At 36.1% G+C, this 22,610-nt stretch overlaps 1 protein-coding gene across 1 annotated transcript in view; it reads right to left on the reverse strand.

Annotated features, from left to right (window-relative positions):
• Ctf4 (Chromosome transmission fidelity 4) overlaps positions 1-22,610 on the reverse strand; it is a 39,534-nt gene that overhangs the window by 11,234 nt on the left and 5,690 nt on the right. Inside the window, exons 2-3 of the mRNA XM_089103767.1 lie at positions 6,067-6,243; positions 2,500-2,711 (exon numbers count right to left, since the gene is read on the reverse strand). Of these exons, the coding sequence (XP_088959893.1) occupies positions 2,500-2,711; positions 6,067-6,243 (389 nt within the window). The remainder of the gene's footprint in view (positions 1-2,499; positions 2,712-6,066; positions 6,244-22,610) is intronic.

The following is a 22,610-nucleotide window of genomic DNA, read 5'->3' on the forward strand; positions in this document are numbered from 1 at the left end:
TTGACAATATTTTACTGGCTGTCAATAATCCTAATTATTTTGGGCAAAAATGTTTTTTCATAGATGAACCAGGTGGTACTGGTAAAACATTTGTTTATAAGATCTTGTATCACATTGTGCGTGGAAAAAATTACAAAGTACAACGTATGGCTTATACAGGAATAGAAGCAACATCATTGCCATTTGGATTAACAACAAGACCTTCGGCTTGAAAGTTCCACTTTCTTCAGATTCTGTTTCGTGTATAAGACCTGGTTCAAGCAAAGGTTTAGAATTACCTCAAGCAGATTTTTTCCTACTTAACGAAGCACCCATGCTTCCCAAGTATGGCTTACAAAATATGGATCAGTTCTTGCAGTCCATTGCAAATCCAAACCTACTATTTGGTGGAAAAATTTTAGTTGCTGGAGGTTATTTCCGACAGTGTTTACCAGTTCAACCCTGAAGCAACCGCTGCGAAACACTCGATTTATCAATGAGAAAAAAAGTCATCTTTGGAAGAATTTCAAACATGTTTCCTTTGAGAAAAATATGCGGGTCGATCCTGAACACGAAGCATTTGCAAAGTACAGTCTCGAGCTGGGAAATGTAAATCTTTCTAATTTATATGGAAATCCTCTAATTTAAGGTCCATTTGGACATCATGACCTGAGGAAATGGCTCATATTGTCTGCGTTTAGAAAACAAGGGACAGTGAGAATCTATATATATAAGCCTGCCGCGTGCCGGTTTCTATATAAATATATATATATATATATATATATATATATATATATATATATATATATATATATATATATATATATATATATATATATATATATATATATATAGAAACCGGCACGCGGCAGGCTTATATATATAGATTCTCACTGTCCCTTGTTTTATATATTTCTATATATATATATATATATATATATATATATATATATATATATATATATATATATAGAAATATGTATAAACAGAATTAGTTGTCTATATAAATGTGTATATAAATTGTTGAACTACTCCGCTACAGATTTAAAATTCAGATAATCTTTCACCAGCCTCTGAAACAATCGTTTATTAGAATGCTCCAGAATCTTAGGTGGAGTAGAGTTCCAGATTTTTGGTCCAGCATTGACTAACACTGAAAAATGCTCTTGATGTTCGACCAATTGCACAAGAAACGTCTAAGTTGTCGCGCAATCATTGTGACAGGAATTAGTTGGGAATATCCCAGAAAAAATTCAAAGACAAGACACCCATAATTATGGTAATTATTAGAAATCATAAATAAAATGTAGTAAATCCAAAGTAGAAATCCTGTTAGCTCCGTAAAGGTGTTTAATTGATGAATTATAATCAATATGATATATCAATATCAATATAATATAATCAAACGTGATTATAGGGGAGTAAAGAAAAGTAAAGATTATAGGGGAGTAAAGAGAAGTCAAAATCAAATATCAATATGATATATCAACTGATATAATCAATATCAATATGAAAAAGAACAGTCATCGATTTATTTTGAAGTATTTGAAGAGACTTAAAAACACGTAAGAACAGAACAAAATGTTTCAAATAATACGATAAAATATAAACAAATATAAAAATTTAGATTTCTAAAATTAAGTAGCGACATAAGAGTTTACAAACAAAGAAACATAAGAGTTTATAAACAAAGAGTTTACTTTTAAAAAATGTTTTTTACTTGTTTTGTTTCTAAAAGCACATATAAGCGTAATTTACGAATAATTCCACTGGCTTAGTTTTCTGATGTTATTTTCTTTTCAAGACAATTAAATACCACCAGTTCCATTGTATTTGGGCTAATTACATTGGCTTATTTTTTCTGACGCGACATTTCTTTTGAGCCAATCACCCACTATGTAGATTATGAAGCAAAAGGGAAAGAGAGCACACAGTCCTTTACTTCTGTGTAAAAAAATTGTTTTAATTTCATTGGTTTCTTTTCACATTTCTACATTTCTACTGAGCCAATCAAATACTCTTAGCTTTGCCTTTTTTATACTAGCTCAGAGTTTCCTGTCGGTGAACCATAAGGTGAAACTTAACTGTTCATCCTTTTCGCTTGCTTAAAGATTCACACAACTGTTAAAACCAGGTTTCTTTATTTCTCTAAGAATAAGAACTCTAGGAGTAAGAAATAACTTGATTGGCTTACAAATATATCTCACAAATGAAAAATAATGAAATTAAAGTACACCTTTTACCGCGGTATTATAGGAAAGTAACCTTTCTTTTTACATTTGGTATGTATAATACGTATTTGCTTTTTGTATTACAGCTTTTTAAATATTAAATCGGCTGGAGAAGCGAATTTTTTAGTTCTGATCCAAAATAGAGAACAAAATCAATTATATACAGCAATATGAAGACACTTCCTCATTAGGTGAACTTGAAATCAAGTAGCCAAACAGAAATTAGACTCCTATCAAGAAATAGCTTAATAGTTTAGCCTACTGTAGGTTTTGGTAGATAAGCAGGTACCTGCAGAATATGGGTGAATTCATGAAATCATTACTGACTGGCAAAACGGATGCTGTGCTCAAACATTTGCCACTTGCCACCTCCCAAGCTTTTAAAGTTCCGTCACAGCTTGCTGAGGCTAATAATGTTGAACTAGGATCAAGACAAACTGACAATATTGGAGCCCGATGACCCTCCAACGTAATGTCTCTGACTTCGTCCACAAAATGAAGCTGAAACAAACTTATAAAATTCAAAGTTGTTTATAAAATTCAAAGTTGTTATGTATATATAAAACAGAATTCATGTCCGTGTATCCTGTATGTATTGTTACACCAAGCAGGGAGGGGGGTCCCACCGGGGTGGGAATTTTCCGGGGGAATTGTCCGTGATGGAAATTTTTAAATACAATTAAGTTTAAAAATACGATCGTTATTAAAACGAGACGGAGGGGGTACGCTTGAGTTTTTTTTTTTTGGGGGGGGGATTTTCCGTGGAAAGGGAGTCCTCTTGGGGAGATTTGACAAAACTAGAGTCCAGCGACGTTTTAGCGAGATGAACTGAAGGCAAACACAATAATAAAATTCTAAAATACGTTAGGCTAATTATAACATCTAATAACATACACCTTTATTTTATAAGTAATATTATTATAGCCTATATTGTTATAAATTGAACACTAAATTATATACAAGTAATGTTAATTAATGAATTGTCTTGACTATTATAGCAGCTATTTACATTGAATATTAAGCTACAATAATTGAATATACACGAGCGCACTTAATATCAGAGTCAACACACCAGTGTTCATTTAGTAAAGAGCAAAGGGTCTCCCAAGCATATTTTCCCCTGCCACTTTGTATAGAAGGGGTGGTTGTAGAAAGTTGGAACGTTGCTTATAGTTGGAACGTTGGTGATTGTAGAAAGTTGGAATGTTGCTTATTCGATTGAAAACTTAAAATTTCAGGTATCTTTTTAGAAAATAATTGCAGTGTAATCCTCCTCCTCATGTCGCCTTCTTTTGCCCCGGGCACTCGTATCCATCGAATCAGGGCATCCTTAGACGTTCCTCAAGTTTATCCTTAAATAGTGTTTACCTGAAAATAGGGCCAGCAAACAGGAAAAAAAATGTGTTAATCTAAACGGATGGATACTTCTGTCATTAAGTCTGTAGGCTAAGGGGTGTATTATTAGATTTATATTTTTAGGGTCCCCTATATATTAACGGACCCTAATATACAGAACCAAACTAGGCTGGGGCATGGAACCACAGAAACGGGTTCAAAAACTGTTTTTTCTTTGACTGACTTTAAGTTTTTACATATAAAACCAATACAAAAAAAAAAAAAAAAATGAAGAATAATTGGTTTCCCAAAAGAATCTTTCTTTCCGAAAAGCACGGAAACTTAATCCATACACCCATGACACTTACAACCTTAAACCCCTGGGTCAAGAGTGCCCGATCACACACACAAACACAAAAGTTTTTGAGCACACACCCCAAAAAACAACCAAGAGACATTTTTCACTAATTGGCTTGAAACTTATTCCATCAAGTCCAAAAAGAGTAACAAATACTTTTTCAAAGCAACAAATACTTCAAGTATTTAAATTAGGTAGGAAACCTGTCAAAATGATTGAATCCTTCAATATTTTGAAAGACACATTCCTAGCATGCTGGTAATCCTGGCATTGTGCACTGCTACGAGACGTTCGGGGGTGGGGGGGGGGAGTGAAGGAGAGAGAGGGCTACAAGTAGCTTTGTCAACACCAATAAATACACGGTTGTATTTCAAATTTTCCTATTTTTATGCTTTTGATGCCTTCTTATTTCACCGGATGGGGAGGGGGAGCACTGCCCCCCCCCCTGAAGGCATCTATCATCACTTCAAAGTTTTCAGATCAGCAATTGGCTGATAAGTGTTACAAATACTGCCAATTATATACAGTTGGTACAACTACCCTATAGAACAGTGGTTCTGAAACTGTGGTACACATACCCCCTTGAGGGTACGCAAAAATTTTTAGAGGGTACGTGGCCGGCCAAGAAAAAAATTAAAGAGCCCCTTAACTCTATGACTGAAGGGGCATTATGCTATGCGGACACTATCAACTGAAAACGGCGTACCACACTTTTATTCGACCCATCCTCGAATATACGCGTCCCGTTTGGGGCCCGCAAGTTCATCACATAGATTATTTAAGTGATGATTTGGAGAGGATCCAGAAACGAGCCGTAAAGGTCATTCTTTGTGACAAATATGTAGATTACAGCTCTGCTCTGAAGTCACTTAAAATACCAAGCCTTCGTGATCGCCGTTTTCAGCTGATGATTCATTTTGCCCGGTTTTTATTGTCTAGTCCCGTACATCGGACAATATTACCCTCTGAAATGCCTGTCCGCGCAAATGCCAGAAGCAAGAGAAAGCTTATGCTCGTCTCGTGCCGCACAAACAGACTCAGTAACTCCTTTGTTCCTTTCTTTACAAGTGCTTTTAATAAAATGTAATGAAGTGTTTTTCATGTAAAAAAACAGCGCCTTTTAGTGCATTTTTTAAAAATATGTCTATGACAGCTATTTCCATTAAACTGATTCTGTTTCAATTTTATTTATATTTTTAGCTAGAATTTACTTAGTACCGGTAACTGAGAAGGGGTACCTAAAATGTTTTTTGGGTAAAAAGGGGTACAGTGTCTAAGTAAGTATGAGAACCTCTGCTATAGAAGAAACCCATGATTCAAACAGTTAATAGCAGCGGACTCGGGTAGGTTGGACCTCAGATGTTCTTTTAATGTATTTGGTAATAATTACATCTTTATTGTCATTTGTATATAAGATTTGTGTTGTTATTTTACCCCGAAGTATTTCTTTCTAATTGGCCCAATATCGCGATGCAATTTTTTTGAACATTGAAATAATTACTCCAGTATAAATATTATGACTGTGAAATAATGATTGCAAATAATCGCAAACATTAACAACAATGTGGCAGATAAGCCCATACTTTTCCAAAAGGTCATGTCTTTGGACATTTTTGAAAAACAAAACAAAATCCTCCGACAAATTATTGGTGCTTTCAACTACCTTCATTTCCGTAAATAAACCCATTTGGTACTTGTGTAATATACCCCCTATCGAATATTCTTCTAATATGTTTTTCTGATGCTCAATCCTAATGAAATATACCTAAGTATGATAAAAATACAATATTTTAGAAACAAATTTGGGCTATATATTTGCACATTATGGAAGGGGGGGGGGGTAAAGTATAGCGGGTCTTTTACTCTGACGCTCAATCCTAATGAAATATAACACAATATGATTTTATCACAGTATAAAGTCATGTGTTTTGAGCAACAATCCCTTATCCCGGAAAAATCTAATTGCCTCTTCTTCAGTCTTTGGCAAACCTCAAATCTTCATTTTAACGTCCATTCTCTTTCAATGCAGATCGGAAACTAAATAAATTTCGCAAACTCAATGAATTTCGTAAATGGACAAAAAAAACGGTTTTACTTCAGTTCTACTAAGATGAAGAATATTAGGTAGGGGGTATATCATACAAGTGCCAAACATTTTCTTACCTGTATTGTCATATCACAAGAGCCCCCGACAATAATTTTTCCATCTTGACTAGTGGCAATACAGGTAACAGGTGCAGTAAATCTAAAGATGACCCCATCAGGATCTCCATCTGGGTAAGTTAAGGCCTGCAATCTACTTTCAACACCAACCAAAATTTTTTCTCCAACACAAGATACCTTTAAAGAGAAGATGGCATGAAAACTAAAACTTTTATTTTAAACTCAAGGGGTCGCTAACTTGTTGCCATCTGGGTACAACTCAGAACGCCACGGGTGCCACGATGGGCACAGTTCTGCCAAGCTTATCAAATTCCCCAAAATAATTGACATAGTTACGCCGCGCTTGGCAAGCACCACCAGATACACATGATTCCTTAGAGAGAGAGTGACCCCTTGCACAAACTAATTTTTCACAAGACTGAACACTACATACATTAATAAAAAAAAAAACTTTGAGTAAGAAAAAAGGCATCATTCTTGCCTATGACCTGTTCTAAGATAATTTCAAATAAAACAAAATATAGTGGAAAAGCATGAATTAAAGTGGAAGCAACCAAGGAAATCCGTTTAATGTAATTTTTCTGCATATTAACATGTACGGTAAGAATTTTGTTGACAGAGTGTTTGCTTCAAAAGAGGTCATAGAACCCCTAGGGGAGGGGGGTAGTTCCTGCCAATTTAACCCTCTTCTCCATCTGAAAAGACAAGCTGTCTAATATGATCCTTCATTTTTAAAGTTACAGAAACTCAGATAAGGGTTCATTTGTTTATTTAATATGACAATATAATATTAATTATATTTAATAAAACTAGTAATAATTATAATAAATATACATTATAATATATGAATAATATTAATCTAATTGTGTCATTATCAATAATAATAATAAGTAATTTAATATAATTGGTAGGCTAATAATGGTAAGCTGGAGATTGTTAGAACTATCCAAAACATAAAATAGAAACATAAATATAACCATATTAATTAAGAACAAAAAAGGAGAATAAGAAAACACTGTTCATCCAATTTACTTGAATACTAAACGAAATGAATAGCTTGCACACATTTTTATATTCTGATGGTTTTAGCTAAAGTTGCTATGATAACTTTCTCATCTTTTTTGGCACCATATACTCCCACTACTAGTAGTAGTCCTAATAATGGTACCACAGCGATGTATATAATTGACAACTCTAACTGTAGACATACTTCTCTTAACAGTTGGAGACGAAACCAAATATTTCACAAACTTTTTTTTTGCTACTACTGTCATAAGCAATAACAATTTTGTCATAATTTTATTTTTACAGCTCTACTCCAACCATCACAAGGATAAAACTATAAAAAACAAGATCAGCTACAACATTGTACTAAATTTCTAATAATATATAATCTTATATCTTTAAACGAGCAACTGTGTGAGTATTTATAAACGATTTCTTGAAAACATTCATTTTTGAAAATTGACACTCTGAGATTTTCTGGCCTAAAAAAAAAACTATCTAGACAGGTTACGGTTTTGAGGAAATTCGTTTAGAACCTCAATTATGGAAAAAAAATTCAACGGAGAGATATCATATTTATATACATTTCAAGAGCATAAATTATTTCATTTTCTCCCAAAGAGTTGTTGTATCATTTTTAGTATCTATCACGCATTCAAAATCAGACAAGATAACAAATTACTTTGAACAGCTTAAGAAGAAAGCATGCAACAAGGAACAGTAAAAATTATAACAAAATCTGCTATTAGAAGACAAAGCAAAATTAAAACGGAATGAAGCAACGTGCTAGTCTAGCATGAGTAAGTCTGTAAAGGATATACAGGAAGGAGGAATTGAATTCACTTCAGAATTACTTAATTCAATTCAAATTGCTGATTTTTCACCCTAGCAAAATATACAACAGCTGGGGAAAAGCTGGGAAACAAGTTTTCTGCTAACTCAAAAACAAGAAGAACAATAGGGAATTATTTTCGTAAGACAGTAGAGTTCTAATTTGAATGAATGAATATTTCGACCCTCTGTCCAAGGGCCGTCCTCAGCAATACAAAAATATATAAAAGGAGAAAGACTTACAACAACATGCAACCAATAAAACTAAAATAAATTTCTTTTTAAAACAGTCCCAGCACCCTGACTTCAGTGAAGTTCAACCAGGACTGATAAATAAAGTGAGAAAAAACAAGGCGATTCATTGAAATGAAAAAAGAATAATTAAAAATACTTTTTCATTGCTAATCTTGCCTTTTTGGCAGCTAACCTCAAAGATCTTTTTGTGACTGGTTCTGTGTTAATGTCTACTGGTTTTTTAGAATATTTTGTAAAATATTTTTTAAATATTGGTTTTTGAAATATTCCACCCTCTCCAAGATAGATATATCTGATATATCTATAGTATCTATCAACGAGATAGTATCTATCTGACGAGATAGTATCTAACTGAGATATATACTATCTCAGAAAATAAAATTGTAAGTAGTTTTGACATTTTTTTCTATGTATAAAAATATTGATGTAGCAGTATCTGAGCAATTATTAGAAAATAAAATAACAGAAAATGATCATTTAATAGAAGTTTCAGCAGCAGGAATAGATTGCGAGGTCTTAATGACCATGGTTAAACTCTGTAAGGAGTATTCAATACATTTCCAATTCCGTAATTCTTTTTACCAGCAAATGAATGGTTTACTGATGGGCGCACCCCTCTCCGGATTACTGGCGAATATTTGGATAGAACATATTGAAAATTGGGCGTTAAATTCATATTTCTTGAAACCTATTTTTGGGGAGATTACATGGATGAACGTAATTTCACTTTGGAATTATGGTGAAAATGAACTTAGGTTTTTTTATATCACCTTAATAAATATGATAGAAATTTACAGTTTACCATAGAAATTTCCATTGCAAACGAAATTTCATTCCTAGATGTGTTAAGTACTCGTAGCTTAGATAAACTCAATTTTACTATTAACAGAAAACCAACACAAAACAATAGATATTTACATTTTAAATCAAACCACTCCCCACAAGTTACAAGAGCTGTCGTAATCTCTCTCGTCGATCGTGCCCTAAACATTTGTTGTGATTCCCACATCACAGCAGAACTAAACTTTATCAGGAATATACTTTTTGGAAATGGGTATCCTATTTTATTTATTAATAATACAATTAACTTTAGACTGAAAAGACACTTCCGTAAAACCAATAGTAGTTTAACATGTGAAAATCCCAATGAGCCCTCAAACAAAATTCACTTCCCTTACAACCCAAAAATCACTACGAATCTTAATGGTAAAACACCAATTACTTGGCAAAGAGGGGTCTATCAGATACCATGCGACTGTGGCAAATACTATGTAGGGAGAACTCACCAAAATTTACCAAAACACCTACAACAGCATAAAGATGATATTACCAAAGCTCTAAATTCTAATATTGCAACTGTTTCTTTTGGTTCTGCTTTAAGCAGCCATGTATTTGAAAATCCTAGCCACAAAATAGTTTTTGAAGAATCCACACTTATTAGCAATGACCTAGCCATTAAGAAGGTAGTTTGAGAAGCAATTGAAATCAGATTTAAGATTAATATTAATATTTCCTTAAATAGGAACTTAGGGGAATATTCACTAAATGCTCTATACACAAATTTAATATAAACAATCTTACAAAATATTTTAAAAAATCAGTAGACATTAACACAGAACCAGTCAAAAAATACCTTTGAGGTTAGGTGCCAAAAATGCAAGATTAGCAATAATAACGTGTTTTTAATTATTCTTCTTTCATTTCAATAAATCGCCTTGTTTTACCTCACTGTATTTATGAGTCCTGGTTGAACTTCACTGAAGTAAGGATGCTGGGACTGTTAAAAAAAATCATTTTAGTTTTATTGGTTGCATGTTGTTGTAAGTCTTTCTTCTCTTCTGTCTTTATATATTTTTGTTTTGCTGAGGATGGACCATGGACATAGGGCTAAAATATTCATTCATTCAAATTAGAATTCCACTGTCTTACGAAAAGAATTCCCTATTGTTCTTCTTGTTTTTGATGTTTGTGATGGAAAGGCAGTGTGATCTTAGTCACTATTTATGTTTTGTGCTGGGCACAAAAAAAAAGCACAAACAAGATCTGGGGCTAGAATACATGTGACAACAAGCATAACAACGACAACAAAATCAAGCATAAATAATGGACAACAAAATCTGCGTTTAGCAGAAAAGCAACAGGGATTATTACAATGAATCATAAATAAAAATCTGCGGTTAAAAGAGAAGCAACAGTGAGAATCACAATAACCTCAACGAGAAAAAAATCCTATAAAATGGATGATTCTTTGATGCATTAACAGAAAGGAGGAATTTAATTCACGCCAGAATTTCCTAATTCAATTGAAATTGCTGATATCACACCTCCTGACTTAAAATTAAAGGATAACTAAATGATTATGCTAATATGTAATTAGAGAATCAAATATATACAATCCTGCCATGTGCCAATTGCTAGGAGCAGGTGAAACCTGGGCTCCTGGTACTATTATTCAAGCACATTTAGCTCTCCTCCTTATTATATACTTAGCTGTCCTTGTTATTATAAAATTATTTAGTTTACTATTACATACCTACTATCATAAGGAGTAGAGGTGTGCTTTTTTTTCTTATAGCTCTATTTCTACTGTCATAACAGTTAGGACTATGAAACAAAAAATCATCTACATACAGCTTTAAGCCAAAGTGATCATAATATTTAATAGCTTGTAGACACTTTTTGTAAACCACACATACAATTTTGTCACAAGATGTAGTACCAGTTGCAAGCTGTCTTGGTCAGAAATAGCCATTGTTGCAGCCGCAGCCAGCCACAGTAGTTGTAGTAATTGCCCTGAGAGTTCAAGCTAGTACCCTAAACCTGCTTCTAAGATATTGCAGATATGTCTTTTTGATAGCTTGGATGTAGGCTAGCTAGTGTCTTTTGATTTAGCCCAACATTCTATGAAATTTCACCTCAATACCTTTAGTCGTTTTGGACACACCCAGGATCTCACACTCACCCATTTCTCAATGATAAATCCTGTATATAAAAAATGAACAAATTATGTATTTAACAATCCTTGCTCTGGGAGCTACAGGGGCATGGCATCCCTAGAGACATAGCTATTAGACCATGGGACTATTTTTAATAAAATGACTTTTTAAGATTTCTATCAGTGATAAAGGGGGGAGGGCATCTAAAAGGGCAAGAAGGGAGAATGGCTGGTTGCCCTCCATTTCTTTCTCAATGTCCCTTAAAGTTTCAGCTTAATACCCATTGTCGTTCCTTAGATATTATAACTTTGCCCTCATGACAACCTGTCTGCATATAGTGTGTACAAAATCAAAAGACATTATGTACATCCAGGCTATCAAAAGGGCACATCTGCAATATCTTAGGAACAACTTAGAGTATTACCTTGAAATTTTGAGGGCCACTACTACTACAACTACTGCACTAGCAACTGCAATATGACTAAAAATGTTGGCAACTGTGACTACTAGTAACTGACTACACCTACATTCAGTGAATGTTGAATAAAACCAACACACTATGTGCATGCTGGATGTGAAAAGGGTCTATCAGTAATATCTCAGGAACCTTCCTTAGACCTTAGTCCTCTGGCGCCATTATTGTCGCATAGAGCGCCGACAAAGCCTCTCCACTCGTCCCAGAGTTATGCTGCAGCAGTAACATCTTCCCATTCAGGTACTAATGAAGCTTCAGCCATCCTCAGATCTTGGTCCCAAGTTTGCTGCAAAGTGTTATTTGAACAGCCCTGTCTTCTGTCGCCTGGTTTCCAATTGTAGGCTGTACAAGGAAGGCAGCTTTCTTTTGCGCAGAGTACACGTCCTAAATATATTCAGCTCTTCTTCCTTAGAACAGCAGTAATGAGAGGCTGACCAAAACTATTGCAAACTTCAGAATTACTAACTCTCTGTTGCAAGCTTATATTTAAAATTCTCCTTAGGCACATATTTTTGAATGGAAGAATTCTCTTTTCAAGCCGTTGATTCGTTTTCTATCACTTACTAGCGTAGAGGAGTAGGGAGAGCACATTGCTATTGAAGAGACGTAACTTCAGTCAAAAAGTATATTTGCTGCTCCTCCAAATGGGCTTTAGTCTATTAAAAGCTCCAGTTGACTGACCGATTCTGCATTTAATCTTGGACATTATTTAGCCATCACAATCAATCCAGCTACTTAGGTATTTGAAATCTTTCATTTGTTCTATATTTGTGTTCTTGTAATGCTGAACAAGCAATGAGTTTGGGATGGACAAGCTCTTTGATTTGTCAACGTTAATGATTAGCCTGACTTTTTCTGAATTTTCTATAATTGCATAAGTAGCTGCAGTAACCTCTGTTTAGAATCATCTAGCAAGACCACGTGATTCGCGATATCCAAATCAGATAGTTGTTTACTGCTTAATTTTACCCATATCCTGGGTTTAGTCTTAATATGTAGTCCATTATAATTACAAAAAGAAATGGGGAAAATACACATCCCTGAGACACACCAGACATGATCTTGAGAAATCTGGTTGTGAAATTCATGGTCTTGACACAGCAATCAGTCTCTTTGTATAGGGAGATAATCATGTTCACTAGTTTTTCTGGTACCCCATAATGCTTGAAGACTCTCCACAAACATTCTTGGTCAACCAAGTTAAACGTTTTTTTTAAGTAAATAAATAGTAGATACAGCTTGTTGTTCCATTCTTTTGATTCCTCGACAAGCTTTCAGTACAAAATCAAGTCAGAGAATGATCTGCCACTTCTAAAACCATGCTACTCTTCTTTCAGATGTGTGTCTAATGAATCTCGAATCCAGTACAATATAATAGAATCCAAAAGTTTGCATGATACCAGCAGAAGGTTGACTCCTCTCCAATTATCACACAACATTGTCTCCCTCTTTGAAGATTTTCACCAATATCCCCTTGGTCCATTCACTGAGAACCTTCCCTATATTCCATATATTACTGAAAAGGGCAAGCCACACTGAGGAACATGTTCTTATTATATACTTTAGCATTTCTGCTGAGACTCCATCTATGCCAGGAGCTCACCTGTTTTTTAGTTTTTTAGCTGCATACATGACCTTGGCAGAGCTTGGCGGGTCTGTATTGATGGTGATACCCCATTGAAAATGGGGTATCAGGTACGTTTTGTCAGTTGCTGGGTCTCAGTCAATTGAATAGTTTCTCAAAGTGGGCGGCCTTTTGTCAATTTTATCTGTATCTGATAAAATCACTCCATTCTAGTCTTTGACCAGGGCTTCCCCCTTTTTAGCGGCTTCCTCTGCTAAAGCAGCTTTGTTTTTAATGACAAGTCTTTTATCTTTCCTAACACTCTTTTTATTTATTTTTTTTGTCCTTTTCCTTGTAAACTATCTGTGAAGCTGACTGTCCACTCTGTGTGGCAGAAGCCAGTAAGGTCTGTTTAAGTCCCTTATACTTGTCAATTAACTTCCACCAGGTGTTGGAGGTCCACCTTTCCATTGGTTTCTTCCTGAAACCCAGATTTTCTTCAGAAGCTTTAGTGTATACACTTTTCATGGTGTTCCACTTCCTTTCAATACTTTCTGGTTTGCTGGCTTCCACTGCTAGGGCATCAAAATTATTTTTAAAGTAATGCAAAACTCTCTTCAAACCTTGTAGTCCTGCAGTTTTTCTGTATCATATGGTTTCTTTAGGTTTGAGCTGGGTTTCTGATGAGCATAAAGTTTTATGTGCATGTGAGCATCAATAAGCATATGATCAGACTGTGCATCAGCTCCTCTGTACCCATGCACATTAAAAGGCTTGTGCACCACCTGGGGGAGATCAGATAATGACATATCTGGTTACGAGTTGAGCCGTCTTGTGATGTCAATGTGTATTTATGCACTGTGTTGTGATAAAAAAAAGTTCCTGCAACAGCAAGATCATTAATTATCACATAATTTACAACTAATGTGCCATTTTCATTAATGTCACCAAGTCCATGCTGTCCTAGAACTTCAGGACAATACTGTCTATCACTTTCTACTTTTGCATTTAAATCACCTAGAAAACACTACATCATGCTTGGGGATGTCTTTAGTAACAGCCTGTAATGTTTCGTAGAAACTGTCCTTTACATCCTCATCTGCTTCATTTGTAGGCGCATAGCACACTATCAATAAGAACTTAGAGAGTTCTGCAACAAATTGAGCTAACATTATCCTGTCATTAACAGGTGTCCATTTGAGAACAGATCTATGATCTTTGGGGGACATCATTATTCCTACCCCTGACCTATCATTAGTGTCATCACCACTATAAAATAACACATATAGTTCTCTTGGCCATACCTTTCCACCAAATTTTACTTAGGACCAGTATTTCAATATTGTACTGTTTCATCTCTCTGAGCACATGCTCAGTCTTTGATAACTGACTCATAGTTCTCACATTCTAGAAACCAGTTTTTGTAGGTTGTTTCACAGTCAAGAATTGTGTCTGGGGCGTGCTTGGTTTGCTATCAGAGAAAAAGATAATTCATCCAAGGGTGTTGTCAACATTTCTGGTGCTGGATCCTTTTTACTGGGACAGGTAGCAAACCTGTTGTTGAAACCTCTCTCAGCCTGGCTTAGGATAGGCTGTCATGTCAATGAAGCTGATGGCAGGCTTCATTGTTCCTCAGGTTCCTCTGTCTCAGGAAGAGCTGAGGGTATTAAGCTTAAAATTGTTGGGCATATTGAGGGGGAGGTTGAATTGTGACTGGAGGTGATTGGCCCACCCCTCGCTATTTTTAATTCCCTTTTCAACATTGATCAACATTTTTTTTTGGGTTCAAAATAACCAAAAGGTCTAATAGCTATGCCTCTAGGGATGCTGTACTTCCACACCCCAGGACAAGGACCATAAATAATGCAATTTTTTTTGTTCACATACATGATTTATCATTGGAAATCAAGAGAATGTTTTATCCTGGGTTTTGTCCAAAAAGGCTAAGAGTATTAAAGTGACCCTTCAGGGAATGTTTAGGGGAATTTTGAACTAAATCAAAAGACATAATGTGAATTCAGGTTATCAAAAGGGCGTATCTGCTATATCTGAGGGACATTTATTAGAACTACCTTGAAACTTTCAGGGTCACCACTTCTAGTAGTGACCCATTGCTAAAATCAAAGCAAAGTGCTAAAAATTAAGTCATATTACCCAGATATTGGGACACACTAGACTTGAAATCCTGTGTCTGTAAGGACAGGTGTTTCAGTCCTGGTGTTGCTGATTATTTGGTTTGGAACAGGGATCTGCTGTATGACTCTGTAAGCTCAGCCAGTGTCAACCCAGCTCAAATAGATACCTAGAGAAACCTGGGGAGAAACACAGAAAGTTGTTGATGATTTGCCCCAAAAATACATTGCTCTCCTGGCTAAAGGCAAAGAATCAGGAAATTGGTACCTGCACTATGGAGACCATTGGTCAGCATGCAAAAAAAAAATGTATATGTATGTTAAAAATCCATAGGCTATAGTTTTCAATAAAACACAATAGACTTTAGAAGGCTTACAATTAGGGGGAGGAGACAGTAGCCGAATCCTTGTTTGTAGTGATTTCTCTTTGCTGTAAGTCAGACTTGAGCATTCATATTAATTTTTATTTGTTATAAGATTGGATTATTCACAAATATCAGTAGGCTACATGAAAACTGTATATTTTATGTGATGACCTATTTTAATTTCTGTTTGTTTTGAGTTTCAATTATTCTATGACAGAAATTACTAGTCCTTTTAAGTTTTAATATGGCTCTTTACTTTTCTTCTAAAAACTTGTGTGAGTGCTATTATTTCTTGATTCCCTCAACACTGTTTCTAAATATGTTTGCTATTGTGATAATGCACCCCATATATCCCCTACAGAGGTCCAATACAGCCTCAAGCTATATACAGAACTACAAGAAAACACTATAGCAATAAAATTCTTACTTTATAATATCCATGAAGTTTCAACTAATCAGAGTTTTTTTTAATCCTTATTTTTTATTAATATTTTATTCCAACTATTTTCATCCTTTATAATAGGTTCATATTATTGACTAGGGAGATAATTCGTAATACCATTTTAATAAAGAGATACAAAATTCAAAAAAGGGATATATATATATATATTATTTAGGACCATATCCAGTACCATAGGGGGGGATGGGGTATATTGGCATGGTAGTGACCATTATAATTAGAGAGAGCACATTGAGGAATCAAATGGTAATACTCTTCTGTATATAATGGGAGCTGAATGTTTCTCCATCAGGGTCAAAGGGGAGAGTGGGCAAAGGGAAAGTGGCCATCAGGACCAAAGGGTAAGTGAGGCAATACACTTTCAGGAATGAGATAAATAGACTAAGTGTTTTTGTTGGCGATGTTTTTGTGAATCTGTGATCCCAGGAATAGTAAGGAAACATAGTTTTCAATTCTTCTCATATAATTTGTGTTGAAGAATAAATTTATTTAATTGGAGTTGCCTTATAACATTATTACTAATTTATGCTCTTTGCTTGGAAGCAAAACAGCGTCATCTATAATAATTCTTAATAGCGGATTTAAGAGTGCGTTCATATTATGATATATATATATATATATATACAGAGTCTTTGAATAGCGAATTTTACCTACAATTAAGTGAAGATCTGATGCTAGAGTTAAGAAACGTCTTCGGGACACGATTCTCTGTTGTTCAAAATTAAAATACCCACCATTAACCAAAATTTCCAGTATCTCTACAACACCAAACAATAACAACTTTAAGCACTTTTCTTCCGCATCGAAATCATTCCTGTTTCATTCACCTAAGGTACACCGCTCCTACAAAGGCCTACATCGGAGCGTCATCTGGAGGTCAAAGCACAAATCAATATTTTAGTGTATTCGCGGGATTTGTTTTTTTTTGGGGAGGAAAACGAGCAGAAGAGGGGAGAGCACCTGTTGTAACGGTCGTAGAGGTACCTGCCGGGTCCTTTGACTCTTAAATTGCGGGGAATAGGTAGCGGGGCTCGACGCTTCCCTCGTTTTCCTTGACGTAAAAGCTCCAAAGAATTTCTCCCGTGCGCAGGGTTGCCGGTGACCATTTTGAAATTTTTGCCGAGTGACGTTGCCGGTGAATATTTTACAAGCGACTTCTTCCTTGGCCAAGATGACCACTCCAAAAAAATTGGTCTGGAATGCTGTACTGAACTATGCTCAGTCAATGCTCAGTGGTGTACCGAAAGATGAGATAGCTAAGACGTGCACCGACTTCTTTGGGAAAGAATTGATCAAGGAGGCTAAAATCCTCATCTACTCTATTGTTCATCCAAACGTACGCCCCTCCATAAAACATATTGAAAGTGAAAATGTTCTTGACATAATGAAAATCTTAAAAGAATGTGATCTGAAAAGTGTGGAGCTACCGACGTTTGTTATTGCCGAGCCCCAAGAAGTCTCTTGCGGTAGCCAAATCAGCGCATTTGTTACCAGAAACATTAACGAGATGAATACGAAGTTAAATTCACTGATTGCCCGAAATAAGGACTCAACAACACATAGCCTGCCAACACAAGCACCGACAAGTTCCACCTATACTGTCATTCTGAAAAAGCCGGTAAACCCGCTACATTCCACTGCTGTGAGAAAAGCTTTTATTAACAAACTATATAACAACGATTCAAGCATTACCGATCTTTCTGATAAGTTGAAGACAGCCCAAACTGATTGGCGTATAAACCTGAAAGACAAAGAAGCGGCCAAAAAACTGAGTGTTGCTATTCTAAACGATGATAATGCGACTTTGGACCCCAAAATGAAAACTCCTACCTTTTCTGGTATAGCTAGACTTGTACCCACAGAAATTGATGCTGATGCTCTATTAGCCGTGGTCCCAAATTGTGTTAAAGCAGAGCAAATCTGAGCAACCAGGTCCTTCAAACTGGAGTTTTCCCTTAAAAGTGATCTGCAACATGCAATGCCGAACCCGCCCTTGATAGGATAAGAAAGAATTCATATTGATGAGTTTATTAATGTCCCACGCCGGTGCTTCAACTGTCTTTCTTCTTCTATTTAACAGCAGGCGGGCTTTTCAGTATAACTATTTAGCCCTTTTCCTTTTGCTTCACTCTGAGGGCTACAGAGCTACTGGCTTGATTGCCTCATATTTATTAGATATAATCAGATATCTTTCAGCAGATCTTTCGACTCTAGGAGTTCAAATATAAGATGATAGATGTCGATTTCTATGCTCTGTGTGCAGGTATAGTTGGCTAGGCTCTTGGCTGATAGTGGGATTTTGTGGTGTTTGAAGTATTTTAACAGTTTACAAAGCAAGGTACGTTGTGCAGACGTCAGCATATTACATTCAAATAGGCAATGGTCAATTGTTTCATTATTCATATTAGAATGCCTGCAAAGAGGGGACAGGGGAATTGAACCACTTGAATTAGAAAGCTTATATGAGAATGCAAGGAACTTTAGTCCATTTGTTTCAGAACGAATTCTATGATAAATTTTAGAGAGATACGTATTGGGAAAGGGGGAAAGGATAGGATTAATCTTATTAAAATTAATATTTGATAGCCTCCATCGGTAAATATCTCTAATTGGGATTGGTCTCCCACTTGGCTGGTCAATATCTATAGCATTTTTTGCTATTTCATCAACCTGATGATTACCACTTATGCCAGAGTGGCTAGGAATGTACTGAAAGTAAGTTTTTATGCCACTTGAAGCAAGATTATCAATAATACTGAGACAATGATAAGTGTCAATGTCCAACTTATATTGAGGAGCTGAGGCCAGCAACTCAAGGCTTGATAAAGAGTCGGAATAGATGATAATATTATTCGAATTATCAATCAAAGGTTGGTTCTTAAGGTGTTCTAATGCCATGATTATGGCATTTAACTCAGCAGACATTATAGATAAATTATTAAATAATCTCTCTCCCATTGCAATTTTCAGGTGAGGAAGGAAAACACCACTTACAACCTTCTCATCCATTTTTGACCCATCAACAAATATTTGGAAGTGATTTTTATAGGTAATTGTATTAAGTTCTGCAAATTTTTTCTGGACAAAAGCAATGGGGGTTAAATCTTTATTCCATTTTAAAAATTCAGTATTTATTATGGGAAATGACCAATTCCATGGGGGGGATTGGGGGAAAGTAGGTGCAATAGAATTTGCTGGTACAGGGAACTTCTTTTGAATATTGGCATACTCATCTGCAATACCTCTATACATGGCTGGATTTCTTAAACAATTATGTAATCTGTTTGAGCTATTTGATTAAATTTTTTTAAGATGTTTTATCAAGAGAAAGCTACGTCTATCCCTTATTGTTGTTAATCCACTCTCCATAAGCAGAAACTTGGTGCTTGTGGGTTTCCTAAGACCAAATATGAGACGTATTATATCATTTTGTGTTGTTTCAATTTTTTGCATCTGGGTCTTTGCACATGCACCATAGACAATGAGCCCATAGTCAATATGGGGTCTTATATGTGATTTATAAAAGTGGAGTAAGGTTTTCCCCTTACAACCCCAGGGTGTGGAAAGAAGTCTTTTTAGTATATTTGCTTTTCTATAACATTTTTTTATTGTGTTTGAAATGTGGAGGTGGAAATTAAGTTTTTGGTCAAGCATGAGACCTAGGTAATTAATATTATTATCTTCTGGAATAGTTGTTTTATTTAGAGTTAGTTTTGCATTAACATGGTTTCTCTTCCGGTGAAATTGGATTATTTTTGACTTGGTGGGTGCAATGGGTAAATCTGAATGTTGAGAGAATTTTTCAAACTGGAAAAGTGACTTTTGCAGATTTGACTGTGCTATCTGAAAGGTGTTGCCAGATGACCATAGCACCAGATCATCAGCATATTGTAGATTCGTGTGGGGTAGGTTGATGTCCCAGAGATATAGGGCAAATAGGAGGCAACTGAGGACTGCTCCCTGAGGTAGGCCTTTGGATATTGTCTTTTGGGGTGAAGAGGCTGAACCAACACAAACAATGAAACTTTGCACTTCTATGAAGGATTTAATAAAGGATACTAGCTTAGGAGGTACTCCAAGGTTTGCACGACTTTGGACCCCAAAATGAAAACTCCTACCTTTTCTGGTATAGCTAGACTTGTACCCACAGAAATTGATGCTGATGCTCTATTAGCCGTGGTCCCAAATTGTGTTAAAGCAGAGCAAATCCGAGCAACCAGGTCCTTCAAACTGCAGTTTTCCCTTAAAAGTGATCTGCAACATGCAATGCGGAACCCGCCCTTGATAGGATAAGAAAGAATTCATATTGATGAGTTTATTAATGTCCCACGCCGGTGCTTCAACTGTCAAAACTATGGACACCTAGCGTCGAAATGTGAAAACTCTAAACGTTGCGCTAGATGCGGCGAAGAAGGGCATGCTTCAAAAAAGGAGAATCCTTGCGAAAATCCTATTCGGTGCGCGCTTTGCAAATCCGATAAGCACCCCTGTTATAGCATCCGTTGTCCCGAAGTCCTGAAAGCAATGAAGAAACCGCAATGACAAGAGCCACCATTTCATCTCTTAAAGTAACATCCTGGAATATGAACGGAAATCTGCGTGATAAGGTACCAATTATTGAGCAATTAGCCAAGGATCATGACATAGTTTGCATACAAGAACACTTCTTAAGCAAGGATAGCTTGGATTGTATCAAGTTCTCTGACAAGCATTGGTTCTTTATTAGAGAAGCGAAATCAAGCTGTAGAGGAAGGCCATCTGGAGGCATTGCTATTGTAATTAAAGATCACATCTCCGCCAAACTTGTCGAGCAGCAAGACAGTTTTATCGCAGTGGACGTCTATGGTATTGTTCTGATTTGTGTTTACCTTCCTACTAATTACAAGAATGATTGATCAGAGAGAAAATTCAACCTATCCTGTGAGAAACTTGCTAAATGTGTGTTGAGAATAAAGCAGTCGCGTCATGACTATTTAATTACTGGCGACTTCAACTGTGACCTTACTGACACTGACAGTCCCAGAACACAAATAGCTTTAGGAGTCTTACCAGATGGCTTCAAGGTTGTGGATAAAGATATAAACTTCAGTTATTGTCATAACAGTGGCTCTGTATCTAATCTCGACCATGTTGTTACATCATTCAATGTCCAGAACAAATCTGTGTTGGTACTAATGGGTGGTACACTTAGCAATCACTTACCTATATCCTTGAGTTTCGCTTGCCCATTCTCTGAAGTAAAAAAAAGCACAGCTCCAAAGCTCAAAGCTGTGCAAGATTGGAAGCTGCAATCCAACAGTATCAACAAGTGTGTAATAGCATTCTTAAAAAGATCCAAGTCCCTTTCCTGCTACTGATGTCCAACAGTGACATCCCGGCCGAAGAGCAGAAACTTCTGTTGAACATTTACTCTGCCTCAATATGCCATGCCCTTTGGTGTGCCGAATCAGCAGCCGTACCATCTCGAAAAGTTCGAGTAAACACTGAAATTAGAGGATGGTCCGCTAACCTAAATTTAACAGAAGCATACCAGACAGCAAAGTTCTGGTTTCGCCTATGGTGTGATAGTAGTAAGCCAAGATTTGGGCGAGTCTGGAAAGTGAAGGATCATACTAAACGTGCCTTTGCCAAAGCGTTGTCTAAGCACCGTAGAGACATAAGTGATAAATACAGCAAGAAAAGCAAGTCCGATCCCAAAATCCTTTGGCGGAATTTAGTGAAGCCCAAAGAATCGACTTCTGAGGTCCCCCTTCCAACAAAAGAGGCCTGGAATACTTACTTCACCAATCAGTTCAAAAGTCCTGACCAAGCACTACGAAATTCTTACCGGAGTGAGCTAGATGAAATGCTAAAACTGCCAAAAGAGAACATGGTAGTTAATAGAAGTATAATACGTGAATGCCTGAAAAAGCTAAAAAAGAAATTTTCGAGAGGCTTTGATAAAATTTGTGGCCAGCATTTACTCTATGGTAGTGAACAACTTCTTGAACATGTATCATTATTATTCCAAATTATCATTACCAGAGGTATCGTCCCGGATACCTTTTGCATTGGTGTAATAACACCTATTCTCAAACCAGGGAAGCCTCCCTCCCAGTGCTCTTCATATAGGCCCATTACTGTGTCGACTACACTATGTAAACTATTTGAGCTTCTTATTTGTGATAAAATTAGAAGTAAGTGCTCGGTTCCCCCACACCAGTTTGGGTTCCAGCAATCTTGGATGTGATCATGCCCTTTACTCGCTGGTGTCTATACTGACTGACGCTGAGAAGGACAATGATTCTTTAGTTTTAGCAGCCCATGATCTTGCCCGTGCTTTCGATTCGTCTATCCACGAACATATTTTACTCTCTGCAGCAGAGAGAGGCGTAGAAAATTCGGTAATCGGACCCCTTGATTCAATGTATAGTAATCTTCATGTTAGGATAAAGTGTCCTGGTTGGGATTGTGATATGCTTTTAGAAATTGATATACCAGTGAATAAGGATATTAGGCAAGGAGCAGTAAATTCACCAGAT

The sequence above is a fragment of the Artemia sp. Qi Xiang Cuo genome, chromosome 17, assembly GCF_049724085.1.
Source record: "Artemia sp. Qi Xiang Cuo chromosome 17, ASM4972408v1, whole genome shotgun sequence".
Taxonomy (NCBI): Eukaryota; Metazoa; Arthropoda; class Branchiopoda; order Anostraca; family Artemiidae; genus Artemia; species Artemia sp. Qi Xiang Cuo.